Genomic DNA, 21,707 nt, shown 5'->3' with positions numbered 1-21,707 from the left:
TTAGCAAATAAGACTGAACAACAGATAGAACTGATATATATACTGTATATAAAAGAGGGCAGGGAATACCAGTCATCATTTTGACATTCATGGAGAATTATGTGTAATACAGTGTGTGTGTCTGCAAAGCATCCATAAAGTTTATGCCACTTGTCTTTTTTTCCCCCAATCCTCCAAATAAGACCAGAAAGACAAGAGGTTTTCAGCTGCCAGGTACTGTATTTCCCCTGCTGTGTAGTAGAATTGAATTCAAAACAAGTTAATAAGGTGTGGCACTCTATACCTGCAATATCACCACAAGTCTTTATCCTGGTGGAGCCCAGTTTTCCTGCAGACATGTCAGAAAATTTTGAGTCATCTTCTGACACTTGTCTTCTCTTCTTAAAGGCATCTGTCATGGACTCCTTAAGTGAACTGTCTCCTTCTTAACAAAGCTAATCTGTCCAGTTTGTTATGAAGGCAGAGCTTCAGACCACTTCTGACAGCAGCAGTTTGAATGTTTGCTGCTGTGGTCTGACACGTCGAACTCCCTCATTCCTTTTCGCAGCACGCTGCCTCCTCTAACCCATCTCACTCCCAGCACAGAGATGGTGATTAGAGCCTATGTGTTAGGATGCTCTGGTATGCCTTCAGTGGCTGTTTGTCCTTATGCAGTTGTAGCACAGTCCACACCCTTTTTCATCTGAGTGAGTCCCACATTCTTCTCACTTCATGTTCTTCCATATTCATCTGTAAAGAAGCACATGCTTTAGGCCCACAGTGCTGATTGGGAGGATTAGTGGTGTTTGAGGGACTTTGTCACCAGATTTCTGGGAAATCCAATAACAGAATATTATAAGCCTTACATGTTTCATATTCTGCTGAATCCTCCCCAAAAATGCATATAGCTGTGCTTAACGGGTCAGTGTTTAGCAGATGCCCTTGCTGTGTACTGTACTGACATCTTCTTGAAGGTGAGAGAATCTTTAAAAGTCCTGTAGCACTCCTCTAGCCTCTGCATTGCAGCAAATGATGGACTGCATGAGGCTGCAGAAGAAAGGCTTGTTATTTGTTCAAAATGATGGGCCGGGAACTCGGAGCACGGCTCTCAAGGTGAAGTGAGGCCAAGGGTTTTGGTCTGTTATGCACATGCATAGATAGTCCTTAATTGCACATGTCAAGGAAATGGCATGAAGTTCTGTGTGTATTGATTGAGTTCTATCAAACTAATTTTCCCCACTTATTCAGCAAACCATTCAATCTCACTGCAGCTTTCACATCACTGTTATCTGAACTTTTGATGTGGACATCCGCACAGCATTCTTGTTCAGACCTCTTGCTCTTTTCTTATGCATAATGATTTTTGTTGCTGAAACAGAGGTCACTGCCATGATAATGAAGCCATCAGCACATGTGTGGTGTAGGTCTGTTTGACCTACGCAGTGCTCTCAGCCCTGTCTGTTGCTGCGTGCTCAAACAAATGCACACCGATAAGACCTTGAAGGTGAAAATATCTGTCAGAAGAAGATGGAGTTGAGAGTCATTGACTCCCTTGGGGATTGCTCACCAGGCACTCTCACAAGTACAGGACTATATCATCAAGTTGGCAAGTGGAGAGAAGAACCGATGACTGAAGGGCTACAGAGAAAAACGAGAGGAAAGAGAATTGTTAATGAATTCCAGTGACAGGGAAGTACATGCTTGTGGGCCATATCTTACCTCAATAACTTGCCTGCGTAAGTTTTTCATCTTCAGTGCAACATATACCTGTTGTTTTGCAGCAACCAATTTTGCAAAATGTTGGAAATTGCTGTAGTTCAATTATGAGTCTGAGGAAAATTACACATACCTAATTTAACTAATTAATTCATTCTCCAATGTCAGTCGTAATAACAGTGTGGACCTCCTCTTGGTGACCTTCCAAGAAGAGTGTCCTAACCAGAAAGATGTGAGCCAAAGAAAACCAGAAAAGTACCAACCTTAAGTGTACACATTTACTACTGCAGACTACATGATTACACAGTAATCATGTGGCAATAATTTGAACATTTTTAATAAATCTGATCTTTTATTCTGGCACTGCAGTAGTGAAGGCAAGCTGTGGAGTGTGGCAGTCATGCTGGCTAGAGATGCTGCATGTGGTGAGGCTACAGCATTGTTGGGAAATTGGCTGCCGAGGGTCATGAAGTTAGGGGTGAGCTTTATCATTGTTGGAGCAAATTGGCAAATGGCAAAACCACAAAAGAACAAAGGCTTGGAGTGCTGCTTATCCTCTCTGAAACATCACAAAAGAAAATCAGTGGTATGTTGTGACACAGTTTATTTTCAATTTTGGCCCCCCAGAAGTAATTCAAACAGTTCAAGGGTCAAACCTTTCTTCAGAAATGTTCTAAAACAGTTAAATATTTAACACTCACAGACCAGTGCCCACTATGCTCAAAGCCAAGGGGCTCTTGGAAGGTTTCACCACATCTTTGAGTCTCTTGTATGTGTGTACTGCAATAAATTAGATTGGGAAGAGGGTCTGCTTTGGCTAATGTTAGCTGCCAGAGAGGTGATACAGGAAAGTTTGGGAAGTTTGTTACTCCCTAATCTAACTATTAACTAAGGCAACAGTAACTGAGTAAGGTAGTAGGCCATAGTCGGGTGCGGCCTGTTAGAGCTACGGTTTTAGCAATTGACCAGTTCCATTTGTGGCCACCAAAAATGAACTGTCCCTCTTCCTCACATGGTGGGTTACTATTGTGGTATTTACAGGAATTTCTAGCTGCTCCACTTGCTGTCCTGTTCAGTCCGAAGGTGAAATTTGACTGGATTCCACAATGTGAGAGACCTTTTGAGTCTGTGAAATCCCTGTTGTGCTCTGCCCCTGTTCTAGCAGCTGCACATGTGAACCAGCCTTTCAAGTTATATGTGGGTGCTGGTAAGGTGGGAGCTGATGCGATGCTTATCAAAGCCAATGAAAATGGTGCCAAATCCCTGCTGAATTTGTTTTCAAAAAAAAGTGTAAATCACGAGATGAATTATTCTATTGTACAGAGAGAAGCACTTGTACTCATTTGGGTACTCTGAAATTTATGGGGGAGGATCATAACCCTCTAGCTTTCCTTTATTCCTTTCCAGAATCCTAATGCCTTGGTGTTTGTTTCTTCAGCCATTACATATGCCATGTCAGAGGAGCTGAAAACATTGTGGCTGATGCAGTGTCACATGCCATTTCTTCTGAAGTCTAACTGGTGGTGTGTGTTCCTGCAGTTGTCCTCCTTCCCATCCTTTTTGGTTGTCTCACCTCTTAAAAGTGTCTCAGTTCAGATTCAGTTCAGGTACAAAGGTTGCTGTGGGGGACGGCTGGATGGTTGGGACTGTAGCCTGTCTGCAAGTTGCATAGACATTATACAGTTGAGGTTTTGTGGGGATGAAAAAGAAAGGAAAAGAAAAATGTTTGTTGTAGTTGTTAGGAATACTGGTGAGTAGGAGCTAGTTGTGCCTAATTATGGGGTTCTCTCTCTCTCTCTCTCTCTCTCTCTCTCTCTCTCTGGGGCTTGGTCTTCTTCATAACTCTTCCTCCTTTTGTTTTGGTTTGTCTGCTGCACCAAACCTCAAAACACTGTATTTCTTCTCATGGAAACATTGCACTGCTGATTCTACTTACAGTACACACCACATATTTATGTGCAACTATTTTGGTTATATGAGTTAAATAAAACATGTTTGTGCTACATAGCTCTGTGTGTGGCCTCCCTTTTTGTTACCAGCTGTGAGCAGTGACACTGGTCAGATGCCTTCACAGATTCACAGCTTCTATTAAGCCAGTTTGTGAAACTTGAAAACTGTGCATTATGGGTATCTTTATTAAAATGACTATATAATGTATATATGTATTTTTTAAATGATTTCCAAATTATTTATAAAATATGTCTTGCAAACTAATTAGATTAAATGGTGACATGCTACATAAACACTAACTAGGGGATAATTACATATTACATTAAATTGTATTTCAAGACTATGAGTGTTATAAAAACATATCAAAGTTAACAGTCCAGAAAAATAAATGCTTCATCCTGAAGTTGGATGAAAGTGTTTTTGATTTGGTTTTTGTGTGCGCGCATGTGTGTGTGTTTGCAACACACACCCAGTTCATGATTGTGGGTTACTGGACTTCTTGTCCAGCCACTTATCAGATTTCTTGAATTTCAGATTTTGTAGTAATCAATCATGTTGTGCCTGATGAGAGTTTCATGGTTCATGGTTTCAAGGTTCATATGAATTTGCATTTACAGTGCGAGGATGCTGTTGTCTTGGTTTGTTACACAGCACATAGGATTTTGTGCTGTTTGTTTGGTCCAACAAAGGCAGTGTTAATGATGATACAAAGATTTTTGAAGTTCAATGCAGACAATGGATGGGATTTAAACCTGTGAATTTTTAACCAGGTATATAGAAGGAAATGATGTGATGACATGTCACAGGTCATATATATTTCACAAAGGAACAATCCGGATTTAAGCCTCATATGATCTCTGTTGGAAGAAATATCATTATACTAGACAGCACTCAAAGAATACAAACTTCCATCAAGGGTCAACTCCATTTTCCCATAATGCCATAAACGCAGTATTCCTGTGATAGTTTGAGCTTCATAATATGATTGCTTCACCATGACCAATGACGCTGATATCATTCATTCATTTTCTACCGCTTAGTCCCTGAACGGGTTCACGAAGCCGGGGTACACCCTGGACAGGTCGCCAATCCATCGCAGGGCTGCTGATATCATAATTAGTTTGAAAGTTATTTAAGGAAAAGACAGACATTCACTCGTTGGTTTAGGAGTTAAACAGTGATTTCAGTGAGTGGACCACAAGCTAAGTGGTGATGACGTTAACTCCAGGCTAACACATTTCTGCAAGTTGTGTTTGTTCAACAGCTGTTTGATAGAGTCTCCATTACTGGCTGATTGTTGCACTGTAGAGTGATTCTGCACACCCACTGCTCAACTGTGAGTGTATGTGAGAGTGCAGACACCTTCACCCTCTAAACAAAGACCGACAGAAAAAAATGCAGTAGAAAAACAAAGTAGGACCGTCCGGTGCAACCCGTGGGGTTATGCTGGGTGATGATAAAGGGAAACAACGAGTATATTGCTCATTAGCCTCTGAATGAGATGTAGCAGCCTGCTAATAGATCTAGTTTGGTCAGTTAACAAGCATTCATATCTCCAATAATGTAGGAGGAAAATTCTAAAATGGCATTACTTGGACAGACTAACCACATGTTCTCAATTTAAGGAGTTAATTTTTCACCTGAAAAAATGCCAAAACTTAATAAAGTGGCATAAAACCAGTCATACAAGTGAAAATAACAACAGCTTTCAGCCTGGCTGAAAATCTCTGCCCAGCTGGGGTCAAGATAATCCCAATCAGCTCTCACCTAGCTGTCGCTGCATAGCGTAGCTATTTACCCAGCTGTCTATGTGCTCAGAGTGCTCAGCAGTGCACACTTCGCCACAGGGGGGTTCACATACAGTCAGCAGCCTTTCCAGCACTCATAGTGATGAATAATCTTTTCAAATATTCATGTAACCAAATTGTAGATGAGCACCAGAATTTTATCAATTGTTCCATGGCCCATACCCTACCTCTCCAAAAAAGGTTTCATTCAAGTATGTTCATTACTTTTTGAGTTATGCTGTTAACAAACAAACACCAGCAAACACATAACCCCCGTGGAGGAGGTAATTATAAGTAAAAAAAAAAAAAAAAGAAAACATTATATAAACCGCTGTTGCTTGCCAGATATTTTAATCCACTCACACCTCAAAATTATTCTAAAACATTGTTTTTAATCTGAATATTAGGCCAATGTTAAAAACCTGCCAATTCTAGTGTTTGTAAATAATCCTCCCCCAGCTAACTTTGGCAAACCTTCAAAAAAATTGACAAACACAATTATGTCACATAATTCCCATCTTTTAATTCTGTCTTTCCTACTAAGAGATCAAAGGTCCAGTTACATATTATTAGGACTTACTAGGATTTTAAGTTGCGCATGAGCCTTCTGCAAGAACGCTCAGACACTTTAATTAGAAAAACTACTCTGCACTGAGCTTGTGAGTGAGGAAAACTCAAAATGTCTATGGCACTGGTCAGTCCTTATAATACTATGGTCACCTCGGTGTGTCGGCCAGAATAGGAAAACTAAACCTTATGCTGAACTTGGAATTTTATACTTAATTTCAATTAATCACAATATGATATTTTAATCAGCATACTGTATGTGACTGGTGTACTGGCATCTATACAGCTCTGTGAGCATGTGTTCCTGTTTTCAGTATGCCAGCATCTTTGTAGCACCGACCATTATCAATTTCTAACTTGAACTTAATTAAAATATAATCACCGTGACACAGCCCATGTTTTTTTTTTTTTGTATACCGTGTAACATTTCAGTATGTTCTCACTAATGACTCCTGTCATATTTTGAAAATCTATGTTTTGTAGTGGGCTTTGTGTGTTATGCTAAAACTGTAAGCTGCAGAGGTGTCAAAAATTACACTTGTTTTGATATTAAAACATTTATATATTTTTAGAAAAATAAGCTTGTGTTATTTCTCACTTTACATTTGGATCAAACTTGTGAGTTTGACAAATCTCACACATGTGTTGCCATGTTGGAATAAGATCATGTTTCTTCTAAAATTTGACATGTTTTCCATCTGTCCGCTAGAGAAACAGAAATCTTTATGGCCCCTCTTTGCGCAATTTACAGGAAGCCCCTCTTTGACAGAAAAACACAAATTTTAGCCATTCAAATTATGGAAGCTTTTTTGATGTGATTTTTACTGATGTGTCTGGCGCATAAGGAAATGTACTGGATAACTACAATCTGCAGTTGTATACACTATATAGATATGAAAAAAACTTTAAATTTAATGTGATGTTTTTAGATTTATTCTCTGTGGTGGCCTTTCATACAGTAGCTACAGTTTGTATATGAATCTTTATATGAAGGTTAAAAAATACTATGTGCATATACTGTGCAAGACCTGAGTTTAGAAACGTGTCTCTGTCATGTAGGGATGCTGAGCTCTTGTTGGGTGAACTCCAGGCTAACAAGCCTTGGTGACAGTGAATCCTCGGGCCAGGCTCTTTACCCACTGTCATCCATCATCCACTCTAGCAGTCAAACACACATTTACATGCATGAAGACACACACAGATGAATGCAACCATTAGTGCTGTTTGGTTTTTCAACCCCAAACAGCAGATGAGGCACTTCATAGTGGGACTTCCCAACCTGGCAGGGCGAGCCCAGAGCCATGGAGAAATGTGACCACAGAGAGTGAAATTTCAGTGTATATTTTAGATAGATTTGCCATATGTTATAAATACAGTATGTATTTTTGTTTATTTTCCTTCCACAGCATGTGTTTATTCATTTCATGGAGCTGATAATTTGAAGTGAAAATAGATTCTAGATGTTGATGCAGCAGGACTAGTAACAGCTTCCTTTTAACATTTCACAACACCAGGCAGTTGAGTCATTCTTGAATCTGGGTCTGCCATTTGATTTAACAGTTTGAAGCACTTTGCATCTCTGTATGACAAGAACTGATGTAATCCCCCATGAGCACTTATGAGCTATCTCCCCGTGATGCCATCCCTTCGTCAGAGCAGGACAGGACGATCCTTATGTATGGCGAAGAAAACTGTGGGGTTTTGGGGGATGGGATAGGGAGTAATAGATGGGGACAGGGAGAGAGATGGGTACCAGCATTAGGAGTGACGAGGACCAGCGGTAGAAGGAGATTGAGACACAGGCTGGAAATGGAGGATGCGTGGCTGAGAGGAGAAACAACAAAGAGAGAAAGCAACAATGTGAGTTTTCTGAAAAAGACGAGGGAAAGATAAAGAGATGCAATCATCATTGACATTTACTGTTCCCAGCCCCTGTCCCAAGGCTGTGCAAGACTTTGGCTCATGGGCCACGAGAGACCATGAAAGTCCAAATACTGTGAGTGCATGAGTCTTTTTTTTTTTTTTCATGAATTAGCCCAGCGTGCCTGCAGGATACCACATATCCCTCTGAACTAGCATTCCAGGCCAGCCATCTCTAGTGATGCATCAGAAATGTAACATTCCTGCAGCACTGCTGAATGTCCTGATTATAGAAGGGAATGAGGGCGGCACAATGTATGTGTTTAAACAGTGAACTGGAGATGGGATGCATGGTTCCCTGCAGGGAGTGGGAGGACTAAGAGAAAATAAGACTGAAGAAGAAAGGAGATGAGGGAGAAATATCTTTATATTGTTTGTTACTCAGGCTCCATATATGCTCCTCTCATGACTCTGTGTACATGCATGTGGCTGTTAAAGGACTTGTGAGAAAATTAGCACTAATGAAACAGGTTTTTTTTTCAGAATTGGAGGCAGGTTCTGCCACCTAATTTTCACCTACACCACAATTGTTAATTTTTATTGAATTAGTGAGAGAGATGAAGTCACGGCCGGGACATTTCTCCACAGCTGCTCACTCCCCTGGCTGTTCCACACAGTTTTTTTTTTCCTCAACTGAAGTCCAGCACCAATCTCTGCTCCACTGATAGAGTGGTAAGATATTATGGGGGAAACCATCTGAGAGGGAAAAGAAAGAGGCACTCAAGTGGAGAGAGAAACTGCCACGCTTGAAGAGGATGTATGCTGTGGGGGATGACCATATGGCTGAGGTAAAAGACAGGCAACAAAAGGAAAGGTCAAATAAGAGTGGTGAAAAGAGAGGAGAGTGGAGGGAGGTGTCGAAGGAGGAGGCGATCAGTACTGCATGGAGTGACATCTCTGGAAGAAAGTGAGTGACGGAATACATACAGAAGATGACTCTTAATCCATAACTTTCCTTGTGTGAACCTTTACCAAAACAATCAGATTTGAGTTTGGATCTTCAGAATCACAAGCAGTATGAACATCAATATACAGTATATAGCTTAAGAACTAAGGTGCAGTCAGTCCTGTGTTTAAACTGTAAGCATTGTTGTTTTGTTTTGTTTAAGCGATTAATTAAACTGTAAGCATTGTTGTTTTGTTTAAGCGATTATGCTGTAAATACTGAAACTTTTAAATACGAAACTTTAAATTGCACAGTCTGACTTGGTCAATATGTTTATACTGATTGCTTTTTTGTTAAACTCGCCTGTGTATTTGCGTTGCTCTGATTAGTTCTGCTGGCTTGTTATTCACTCTTGACTGAAACAATTAGAGTTTATTAAATTTTGAAAGGTTAAGAAATGTACTATACATGCACAACAATTTAGCGCGTTAGCAAACTGAAGCAGTTACCAACAAAACTGGAGATTAATTTGAAAGTTACAGTGTGGTAAGAAGTATTTAAAAAAAAACACTTGCTCATTCCTCACAGATGATCCCTGCCGTTGGTGATAACAACCAAAAATGTCTTTATTTTTCCTCCACATGGTTTTCCACTATTTTTCTCCCAGCAATTTGTTAAAGTGATGGTTGTACTGTAGCTGCCTGCTACACTTGTAATAACAATACATCATTTATACTGATGTGGTAACACATTTGCTTAATCAATCACGATCAACAGCGCTGCCAGTGTAGCTCCACCTGAAGGTTCCCTGAACTCAGATTTACTACCACCTCCAGGCAACAGTATATAAACCTTAAGAATTTACAAATCCCCACATGTGGTGTAGCTTGTTAGTGTCTGACCATGGAAATGGGACCCTTAGTGATTAAGAATGAGAAAAATGAACAACATTGTTTAAATTACAATAACTGTTGTTTATAGTAATACTTGAATGTGACTGTGAATGCCGTACACAGTATATCTTGTCACAAAAGATGTTCATAAGGGCAGAGTCAACAAAATGAGGCAGGTGGAGAATTGTGAAGACAGGGGTTCAGGGTGACTTGTGACTGAGGGGCAGAGATGCAGAATGCTGGCTGGTGGCTGATGCACTCACCCCAAACCAGAACAGGGCAGTCTTTGTCTAGAACATCCTTATAACCCTCATCATCATGGAAGAACCTACACAGAGCTAGTGGGATCACTGCAACATGCAAACGTCTTCACCACAATAAGGTGGCGAGCCTAAAAAGGTTTCAACACAAAGGCAGTGTGTCACTAACAAGAGCAAGATGAGAGCAAGGGAGAAAGAGATCACTAACAAGAGCAAGATGAGAGCAAGGAAGCAAGAGGGTGTGTGTGTGTGTATGGATATAGCTGATATTTAAGTAAGAGAGTGCGCAAAGCTCAACCTAAAAACCAGAGGACAGCTGAGCAGAGAGGCAGATGCTGCCAGATCTCTTGCCCTAAAACAGGTTCTGTGTCAGTGCTGGCCCAAATTAAGAGGGAGTATAGAGGAAACTGGGCCTTGACGAAGGCTGGAACTCCTGCTGGCTCTCATTCAGTGAGAGATTGCACCCCTCACCGTGCAGCACTTTCCCACAATACTGCTGTCCATGTGTTGATTCACTTATCAAGAAGCTGAGGTACGTGTGTGTGCGTGCTTGTATGCCTGCATCCATCCATGCCTATGTGTGTGTGTGTGTGTGTGTGTGTGTGTGTGTGTGTGTGTGTGTGTGTGTGTGTGTGTGTGTGTGTGTGTTGAGAATGGATGCTTATACCTGGGGAGAGGTGTCTGTACCAGGACAGATAGGGAGGGAGCAGAATTTTAAAGGATGAGGCAAATCCCACCAGTGACTAGCTCTCTCATTCACACAGCAATTGTGCTTAAGAACCGAATACGTGAGCTCTGTCATGTTGTCCTCTGAGCATCAGAAAGGGTTGCACATACTGCAGCAGCGTTCTTCACAAAGACAGACAAATTCTCACAGGCAGAAAGAAAAAAAGCACGATTAGTGTGTGTGCATGCATGTATGAGATTGCATCTTGTGCTGGAATAGGATGGAATCACAAAATACAGGCTGTCATGATTGTGATGAATTATTTCCAGTTCAGAGAATGCTAAGAGCAGTATTTAAATAAGCGCCCAATCTCTGTCTAATGTTTCCCACCATATGACTGAATGAATATCAGCGAGTCAGAAACAAATATTTAACTTTGCTATTGCATATGATTCCCTCCTGCCACCCAACCCGTTGTACTGGAATATTCAAAGTGTTTACGGATGTTAAGAATGCTTGATTACCCAGCTGGAACACTCAAAGAGTCAATCAGAATAAGTGAACAGCCATTTATAATAGGGTAGGAAAGCAAAACACACCTGTAGCTCTGAATATTAGTTTGAACATTAATGGCTTCTGCCTGACAATTTACACTGTCCCACTAGAGTGCATAATGAATTCACAAACAAATATAAACGTACTTTTGCCTCTCAAGAAATGTCATCAGATGTACATACTAACAAAAAAGGGAACAATTTGCCTTACTGAGAGGTTAATCCCCAAAGTGGTTGTTATAGATTTGTTACAGTAAAAAAATATTCAAATGATTGTGTGACTGCTTGGTTGCTGTTACCTTTGGTCGTCTCAGATACTACTTTCAGTACATAGTGTCTCAGTTTTGTGCAGCAAGTCAAAAAAGTCTTCTGGGTCAGTCATGTATTAAGATGTGACATATATTGGTATACTTTAACTATTTTGCATTCTGTTGTGATCAGTAGTTTATCAAAATATAAATCAAAAGAGCTTATATTTATAACTGACACTGTGGTGTCAACAGAAACAGTGTAAATATACCTACATAAAGGTCAGTGAAAGTGAAACTGTGCTCACTTGAGGCAGAAGGAGTTGCCTTTTTCAGCTTCTTTGTGGTCAGTAACAGGCAGCAATAGTACTTACAGCTGCTGTGAAGGCTGCAGTGAGTCGTTCACAGTGGATGAGGGAAGTGAAGAGTAACTGATGGGAACTCCTGGTGGGAGCTGGAAACCTTTGGTGAATATTGTGACGGTTCTATCCTTCAGCTGCCGCTTTTCTACCAACATACATACACTCTGTAACACTTGCTGACATCTTATCACAATCCGAGCCAGACTATCACCAGATCCGGCTCACTTTCTGATGAAGTGCATGCTGTCCTTTTTTAAATTGTGTATCGTTTATATCAGGGGTGGCCAATCCTGGTCCTCAAAGGCCACTGCCCTGCTTGTTTTCCAGCTATCCTTGTCCTTACCCACTGATGATTACCTGGATTGGGTGTGTTCAGTCAATTAGAAGCTGGAGGATACCATCTTAGATGAAGGTGGAGTGAGGAACAACAAGGTGAATTGGTATCCTCCAGCTTCTGATTGACTGAACACACCCGATAATCAGCAATGGGTAGGGCAGGGCTAGTTGGAAAACAAGCAGGGCAGCAGCCTTTGAGGATCAGGATTGGCCACCCCTGATCTATATTGTTCATGTCTCTTCAGGTACATGAAGAAGGTGAAAATGTTATCCAGATGCAGAGACTGAATACTGATACCTTGTGTACTTGTTTACTCTGTGACCAATTTGTTATTTTAAGTGTACAACTAGAAATTATTTTCATAGCTGATTACTCTGCAGATTATTTTCTCATTTAAAAAGGGACAAAGAGTGTTTGGATATTTCACTTCCATAAAATCAGGGGGCTCACAACAGACAGCTTTTCTTTAAAAAACGATCAAAATTGAAGCACCAGCGATTGAGATATCATGACTTTTGTTTCTTAAATGTGGATCAAACTCTAAAATCCCTGCATCCTACACTTCCCATAATGCAATTTAATGTCTTTCATTAGACCTTTCATGCTCATTTCAAACTTCACACTTTCAGTTTGTAAAGCAGAATTTCTCTTACAATTTTGAAATTTGATGACATTGTTAGGGCAATTTAATCAGACTTTGGAAAGCTCCATCCAGAGCCCCAGAGGGCATTACGAAGGCTGGGTAGCACCTTTCAATGATGAGTAAACTGAAATTGATGTGTGAAATCCATAGAGTGCCCTTTAACTGACTAATCGTTCGGTTTATAAAATGTCAGACAATAGTAAACATTTGATTATAATAGGCAAAACTTCCCAATAGTAAAATGTCTAAACACAAAAGGCCATATTTTTATCATTTAAATTAGGAGCTACATTATTGTATCTGAAGAAAGAATAAGAAGACAAATGTCTGACCATAAAGAATGATATCGCAGTGCATTGTGGGTGAAAGGTGGCGATGACATAACGCGCACTATCTCTACAAGCAATGACAAGTAACATTAACGTTCATTAGCACGGAATAATTATTGTTAAAAAAACGGTTTGATGTTCTGATGGCCTTATTCCTGATCAAATTTATCCATTTCCGTCGCCTCTTGCTGTCTCTTGGAAGCTTAAAAAAAATGCAGCTCTGGCATTTGTCCTGTGTTTGATACACACAGTGGCACGCAGCAAGATCTTTCTCATGATGTTTTCATGCAAATGAATGTTAATGTTTCTTGTCACTGCTTGTAGTGATAGCGTGCATTACAGCATGTCGTCCCCACCTTTCACCCACAAAGCACCGCGGTAAACATTGTATTACATCATTATGTCTTAGGTCTATTGATCTATTGCTTCCTAAAGTGGTGAGTCACACCTTTGTGAATGTGCATACTGTATATGTCTTTTGCTCACTACTGTCTTGACACCTGTGTCGTCTGCTGTCCCTGCAGTTTGCTCCCAGTTCTCCCGCGGGGTGTACGCCATCTTCGGATTCTACGACAAGAAGTCCATGAACACCTTGACCTCATTCTGTGGCGCTCTGCACACCTCCTTTGTCACACCCAGTTACCCCACTGATAATGAGGTGCAGTTTGTCATCCAGATGCGACCTGCCCTGCGGGGTGCTGTCCTCAGCCTGCTCTCTCACTACAAGTGGCAGAAGTTTGTCTACCTCTACGACACTGACCGAGGTAGGTGTGGGGCTTGAGTCAGGACGTAAAGCTTGAGTTATAGTGTAAAACCCCAGGAAATGTTTCATTGAGTCAGAACAGCAGCTGCACACCAAAGTTAACAGAGGATATATTAACCCTACAATACTTTCTGAAAGTCATGTAAATGCTTGAAGTCTTAACAATAGACTGCCTTATTCAGTAGTTTGGTGTTATGTAAATGTGAAATATATTCACCATCAGCTTATAACACTTGTAATAAAATATTATGCTTGAAGAAATAACATTTATTATGAGCTCTAACCTTCGGATTCTTCAAGCTGTTGGCTGGTTGGTGTCAGTTAATCTTCTATTTAATCATGTTGCTGATATTGGCTTGTATTTCATCTGAAATTAGATATGTCACAGCTGCTACTAAAGTGTTTTCTACAGAAATCAGAGCCTCTGCCTGCCTGTGGGGGCTGCATATTGTCTCGTATGAGGGGTTTTTTTTGTGTGCCGTTCCCAGATTGCATTGCCTAGTTGACAATAGACAGCTGGTTTAATGCAGCAGCGTGTGTAGGACGACCTGTCAACATGGTGTTCATTTCTGGGATTTCTAATGTCAAATGAGAAATGAGCTCATTATCTCTTTTAGTTGCGATCCCCTCCTCCTACAGAAACCTCAGTTTGGTCAAACAGCACCTTGGCAGAAGGGAAGAACATGTTCATATGATCGACAAAGCCTCAGTAAGTCTTCTTAAGTGTGAGGGTAACAAATAGGGTGGCTACATATTCCTTCTGCACTGTACATACTATAGCAGCTTGAATTTGCTGTGTTTATTTGCTCATTTAACAAAGGTCCTGACCTGCAGATGTGCCTCAAGCAACCTGTCATCTCTGCAATGTGCTGTTTGTTTTTTATGGTCTTGTCTCACACCTCCACCGCTCATTGTATCTTGCTTTGAGGCACAATATGAAGTGTGCTTTAGTGCACAGTCTTCTGTCTTTGAGTCTGTAGACCTTTAGTGTCCAGAGCTGAGGGCCTTAATCCTCCACACAGCCTGCAGATAATATGTGGTTAATTAGGGTCACTGTGACTGGAACACTTTTTAGATCCTCCCTGCGGATGCTAGCAACCCACCCGTCCTTCAACACAACCAACAATGGCAAGCCAACACTCTCCATCCCTCTGTTTTTTCCTCTTCTGACTGGCAAGTGAGACTGTCTGGAGCAGATTTGGATACCGTACATAGCGGAGGTGGGAAAAGAGCCTGAAATGCAAAAGCAGTAGAGGTGTTAGAGAGCGAGAATAACTGGTGACAAACAGATATACTTTAAGGAGAGACAAGCGTGACAGAGGGCAAAACGAGGGAAGGAATATGAAAAGGAGGAGGAAACACAGCAGCTATTCAGCCCAGCAATTAAAGCAACAGTAGCCGTGTGTGATTTACAGCCTGTTAGGCGTGTACAGACAATTCCCTGTACAGTACATCCTTGTGCTAAGGCCCATGCCAAGTCACTTTTACCTCTCTCCTTACTGCCAGTGGTGTAAGACGATCCCTTATTAGTGGGAGGACATTGGCCCCAGGAGGGGATTAAAGTCGTTTATTGATGCACTCCATCCAGCACTCTGGGGGGCTTTGACACTTGGCTCATCAAGCAGACAGATGTGTCAGAGAGCCTCTACCTCCGCTTATCAGGTAGTGCAGCTCCCCTGGCAATATGGACACTGACTGAGGGCTACAGCAGCAAAAAATGACAAGGGAGAATAGTCTTTTAGGGTGTTTCTTTTTTTTTACCCTCTGGCTCAAAAGCAAAAGGAAAATTGACTGATGATGGCTTTTGTCCTTATTATTTTGAGTTATTTATTTTAGTGATGGCCAAATTTTTTGTCTGCGTGTATTCCCACAACCCAGGCAGATAATGTACACCTTCCCTGACCCCATCTGCCATGTTTGGAATCTGTTCATTTTCAGAATATTCTGAAGTGGATGTTAAGTAATGCTGCATAAAAGTGGATATTTTTCCAACTGCAGTGTCAGTCTGATTCATTACTTTTTAGCTAACTATTAAAACTCTCTTGCTAACTAGTTTTCATACACTCTCAACAGTGTTGAGATGTTAGAAGTGCAGTGCAATGGGAGCGGTGTACTGTACACTGTACAACTGGAATTATAACATCCTTGTTGATGTAGCACTAATTGACATATTATTTTGTTGAGTGCCTTTTTGCCTTTTAATTTCTGTTTATTAAATGCATTGATCATCCATGGTACTGGAAGCAACTTTGTAATTATTCCCAAATTCTCTTATTATGGAGAGAAAACACAGTATTACAGAAAAGGCACTTGGTAGTTGGGTTCCATCAAGAGGTTTTTACTGAGTCAATAGAACAGATTAATTACAACTACACTATTCATTTGGCGCTGTTATTGGGTTGGCAAAAATGCTTTTAGGCCTTTCAGTCAGAGAGTGATGGTTCATATGTTTCAGGCTCAGATGTATTGGAGGGAAATGGAGGTAAATTTGTGCCTAAAATGCCACTATCAGACAGATGTGTGAGAGCCAAGGTTATGATGAAGGAACTGCACTGGAAGCAGCCTCCCTATAGACAGTGTTATACCAGCTCAATGAGTGACTACTCTTCTTTAATCTGAGGTAATATATTGGCAGGTACTTTATGTGTCTGTGTGTTAATGGATATGTGGGTATGTAGAGAGATGAAAGAGAGGACAAAGAGTTCACTTCTCTCTTTTTTATTTTGACTTAGGAAAAACTGACAATCCCTTCAACACTCCTTCAACGCCGAAATCCCAATTCTTCGAAATTCTTACTTCTCTGAGAGTAAATGTTGTGTTTGCTTTTCTCACAGTTTGCATCAAGAGAAGACTTTCCCTTTAAAAATCTGCAGTTGTATAGGATGAAGGTAGCTGGATCTTGCCCTTCCTGTTCTGGTGGTCAGGTATGGGCAGATAATTGCCAGGTCTGTGCAGCAGAGACAGATGATTACAGGCTTTATTGTCTCTCCCAGGCACAATCAACCCTGATTCAGCAATCTCACCTCTACTTGATTTATGAGTCACACTCTCTCTTTCTCCCTTTTTCACATCCTCTATACATTTGCCTTATATGCTTTTACACTTCTCTTCTATACTGTTCTCCTGCGGGGGACTACGTCTGAGCTAACAGAGATCGTAGATGTACAGCAATCACAACCATTCCTTCCTTAAACACAGCAAAGTGGTCAATAAAAAATGGTTTTGGACTAGTGCTCAGAAAAAAGGAAAGAAATTAGGTTGAAAACTAATTTGAGTTGTCATGATCACTCAGTCCTGAATTAGAACATCAGTGTTGCAGAAGAATACCGCAAGTGTGTATACACCAGTAAAATGACAGCTGTCTCTGGCAGATTTGACCAGTTTTACTTATCCTGCAAAGTAAGCTATTATTAAGCTTCACGAATGCCTTGAAAATCCCGTCCACAGTTTTTTAATCTCCATGTGAATCGATTGACGACAACCTACTGTAAAAAGGGTCATACATATGCACTTGATGTCTACAGACACTAAAAAGATTTCACAACACAGAGGAATTTCAGGCTGCGCAAGTTAAGAAAAAGGTAAAGATACTATACTCCTATATTCCTTGGTTGATCTCATGTGAACATAATTTAAATGCCACTATCAGACAGATGTGTGAGAGCCAAGGTTATGATGAAGGAACTGCACTGGAAGCAGCCTCCCTATAGACAGTGTTATACCAGCTCAATGAGTGACTACTCTTCTTTAATCTGAGGTAATATATTGGCAGGTACTTTATGTGTCTGTGTGTTAATGGATATGTGGGTATGTAGAGAGATGAAAGAGAGGACAAAGAGTTCACTTCTCTCTTTTTTATTTTGACTTAGGAAAAACTGACAATCCCTTCAACACTCCTTCAACGCCGAAATCCCAATTCTTCGAAATTCTTACTTCTCTGAGAGTAAATGTTGTGTTTGCTTTTCTCACAGTTTGCATCAAGAGAAGACTTTCCCTTTAAAAATCTGCAGTTGTATAGGATGAAGGTAGCTGGATCTTGCCCTTCCTGTTCTGGTGGTCAGGTATGGGCAGATAATTGCCAGGTCTGTGCAGCAGAGACAGATGATTACAGGCTTTATTGTCTCTCCCAGGCACAATCAACCCTGATTCAGCAATCTCACCTCTACTTGATTTATGAGTCACACTCTCTCTTTCTCCCTTTTTCACATCCTCTATACATTTGCCTTATATGCTTTTACACTTCTCTTCTATACTGTTCTCCTGCGGGGGACTACGTCTGAGCTAACAGAGATCGTAGATGTACAGCAATCACAACCATTCCTTCCTTAAACACAGCAAAGTGGTCAATAAAAAATGGTTTTGGACTAGTGCTCAGAAAAAAGGAAAGAAATTAGGTTGAAAACTAATTTGAGTTGTCATGATCACTCAGTCCTGAATTAGAACATCAGTGTTGCAGAAGAATACCGCAAGTGTGTATACACCAGTAAAATGACAGCTGTCTCTGGCAGATTTGACCAGTTTTACTTATCCTGCAAAGTAAGCTATTATTAAGCTTCACGAATGCCTTGAAAATCCCGTCCACAGTTTTTTAATCTCCATGTGAATCGATTGACGACAACCTACTGTAAAAAGGGTCATACATATGCACTTGATGTCTACAGACACTAAAAAGATTTCACAACACAGAGGAATTTCAGGCTGCGCAAGTTAAGAAAAAGGTAAAGATACTATACTCCTATATTCCTTGGTTGATCTCATGTGAACATAATTTGATTATGATATTCACATGAGATCAGCCAAGTAATCGTTAGTTTCAATTTGAATGCATCATCAACAATAAAATAAAAAAGCGTGTGGGTTTCTTAAAAAGAAAGATTAATTTGCTTTACCATCAATATTAATTGTTATCTGATAATAAAGGTTCCATTTATGTCCAGTACATTGTATTTCATGTTATTTGCAACTGTCTTTCATTTATGGAATAATAGCCTTGAACTGAAAATGTATTTGAAGATTAAAGATGGCTTTAATTTTGTATCTGTATTGTACAGAATACAATGGTGGATCATGGATGCCAAAATGTCTGACCTAAAGTTCTGACGCATTTGCAAAACATACATCAGATTTCATATTCAACATCTTTGTTATCATTTCAGTGATTTATATAAATTAATAACAACCAACATGACATTCCATTTCAGTAGTTTTATTGTAAAAAGTGTATAAAAATAATTTCCTTTCTTGAGAATACTCACTTCAAAATTCAACTCAGTGGTACCCACCACCCCCCAGCTGCCATTGTTGCTGATGAAACGACATTTGAAAAAGTGTTCGATGTCTTAGCCTCATTATCACCAGGAAGTCAAATATTCTCTGCAAAACAAACCTCTGCCTGGTAGAAGCTGGATGGCAGCATTCAGTCCAAAAATATCTTGACTCTTGTTAATATTTTCAATACCCCAATGGCAACTGAGTCGATTCAGAAAACTTAAGGCACTTTTAGAGTATTGATCAGTACAGGTCGGTGCAGTATGGGAACAGCTCATTATAAAACATGCAAATATGTGTAAATTCTGACCTACTATGTGGTCTCCAAAGTGTACGCTGCCATTTATAAAGCTTTTATTCAGCTCATATGTTTGTCACATTTTTTGTTAAAGGTCTTAAAAATGTTTATATTGATTTAAATGTGAGTACTTACAGCAGAAAACAGAAAATATCATAAGCAAACCTCCAGAAGAAAAAGCTGTCCTCAGAAGAAATATATTCACTTTCTAAAACAGTTACTTGCCCCTTCATTACCTCTGATGCAGCTGTCTCCCAGACAACAGTATGAAACTAAGCCAGACATGCCAATTATTGTTTCCTGTAATTAAAGCAATGATACCTTTCTGATATTTTAAGCACATATCAACTGATAAAGAAAACTTCATAAAAAACAAATGAAATAAAGCAAATATGCTGTTATAAATAAGTGGTACACAAAATAACTGTTTATTAACTGCAGTAAAACTATGGGTTAATGAGCTGAATAGCAAAGTGAAAGCCCTTAGTAATGACTGAGTGAGTATGTAGATAAAAGTTTAAAAAGAAAGGTAATGTCACCAATTAAAGCAGATATTCATGACAAAGGTCTAATGATAAGATAACAACACTGTAACCTTCCTCCATCACATTTTTATTTACATTGATAGTGAAATATCTACCACTTCAGTACATATAATTCTACCTTTATAAAACTGATCTTGCAGCTGAACTTCTGTGGAAAAAATAGCACTTAAAGTGTGACGTCCACAGGCAGCATGTGCTCCACACTGCATCCTGATAATATACATTAATCTGAACTGTGCCATTCCACAAATGAGTATTTTTACTTTTGGTACTTTAAGTGTATTTTTATGTTAATACTTTTGTAGTAACAGTTTGAATTTCATTGCTATTTTTAGTTAAGTAAAGGACCTCAGGACTTCTTCAACAATTATGTATGAGCCATTGATTACGTGCTTCTTCTCAATGTCCAGCCATAGTTGTCATTTTTATGTTAATTAAGCTTTGGTTAAGCAGATACATAGTGCTTTTACTTAAGCAGTGTGGAGCCGATGAAAAGGCTTAAATACAATATAATCACAAAAAAAATGTCCGAAGGATATGCATCGTGTATATTTGTACACTGATATGTATGAGGTGTTTTTTGTTTTTTTTAATTAATGCAAGTGGGTGAGAACTCTGAACACATGATTACCCCTTTTGCATCAATCAAAGTCCACTTGGCTTTGTATTAAACCCTCATAACTCACCACAGACACTGTTGATCAGCTGTGAAAGAGGCAGACTGGATATCTCTGGCCGGGCACAGTTGGCAGAGTGATGTGTCCAGCGGGGCCAAGAGGCTTGTGTATGGGAGGATTGGATGACTGCATATACTGTAGTTAGCCTCATTTCTTATACTTCCTGCCAAGCTACTGTAGATAGAAAGATAGAAAGACGGATATGAGAGGAGGCTCGGGGAGGTAATCAGAGTCAGATACATTGTAACTAAAGCCAACCTCGCGCCCTGTTTTTCACCAGTCTGTCTAATTGGATATCCAGAGACAGTTCCCTTTGTTCCCTAAAAGAGTCACAATAAATGTCTCCTGCTGCTCTCCTGGGTGCTTTTGATAGCAAACCAAATCAAGCCTGTCCTTTAATTTGATTGTAGTAGTTTGGCATTGCTCTTACTTTTGTAAACAACATAACAAATCAGCTGGTGTGAAACGCTGTTGAAGGCGCTAAGGATATTCCAAAACTCCTGTGATTAAACACATAAAGACAGGCATGAAATAGCTGTGGCTTTTTTCTTCTACTGCACACCACCAGCTAAGAAGGCTTGGTGGCATCTTTCTCTGTTGTTTGCAGATGTCTGGTCAACCAAAGCGACGCTTCTGTGACTACATCAGCTGCTTTTTCCCTTTCAATTTGTTATACAAGTACTTTTTATACCATTGTGACACATTTCACACAGATAATGTCTAGTCTAGTGCAATATTGTCACCCAGAATTGGTGATTTATGCTCTCTGCTCAGAATGTGAGATAATAAGTGTGAATGGCAGCTCCCTACTGCAACTATGTCTATATCATACACAGCAGCTTGTTTTCTGGGCTTTGTGGTCTCATCACAGCCACTATAATGGCACATCAGCTGTAACCAGCTGAGACTTTACTGTCTTTATTCACACACATGTGCCTCCTGTGCTTTAGCGGCCCTCTCCTTCACGCCAGCTTCATAACAGCTAAATTATGCATGCATCAGGAGAGTAAATCAGCTTGGACATGCTGACAAGAAAGGGCACATCAGAGAAGCCAAAA

At 40.1% G+C, this 21,707-nt stretch overlaps 1 protein-coding gene across 1 annotated transcript in view; it reads left to right on the top strand.

Annotated features, from left to right (window-relative positions):
- The window catches only part of gria3b (glutamate receptor, ionotropic, AMPA 3b), an 87,570-nt gene that overhangs the window by 13,018 nt on the left and 52,845 nt on the right, over window positions 1-21,707 (top strand). The window contains exon 3 of the mRNA XM_020614611.1: window positions 13,623-13,862. Within this exon, the coding sequence (XP_020470267.1) occupies window positions 13,623-13,862 (240 nt within the window). The remainder of the gene's footprint in view (window positions 1-13,622; window positions 13,863-21,707) is intronic.

The sequence above is a fragment of the Monopterus albus genome, unplaced genomic scaffold (genome assembly GCF_001952655.1).
Source record: "Monopterus albus unplaced genomic scaffold, M_albus_1.0 scaffold148.1, whole genome shotgun sequence".
NCBI lineage: Eukaryota > Metazoa > Chordata > Actinopteri > Synbranchiformes > Synbranchidae > Monopterus > Monopterus albus.
Note: the sequence above shows the minus strand (reverse complement) of the source record. Positions and strands in the feature narration are given on the sequence as shown.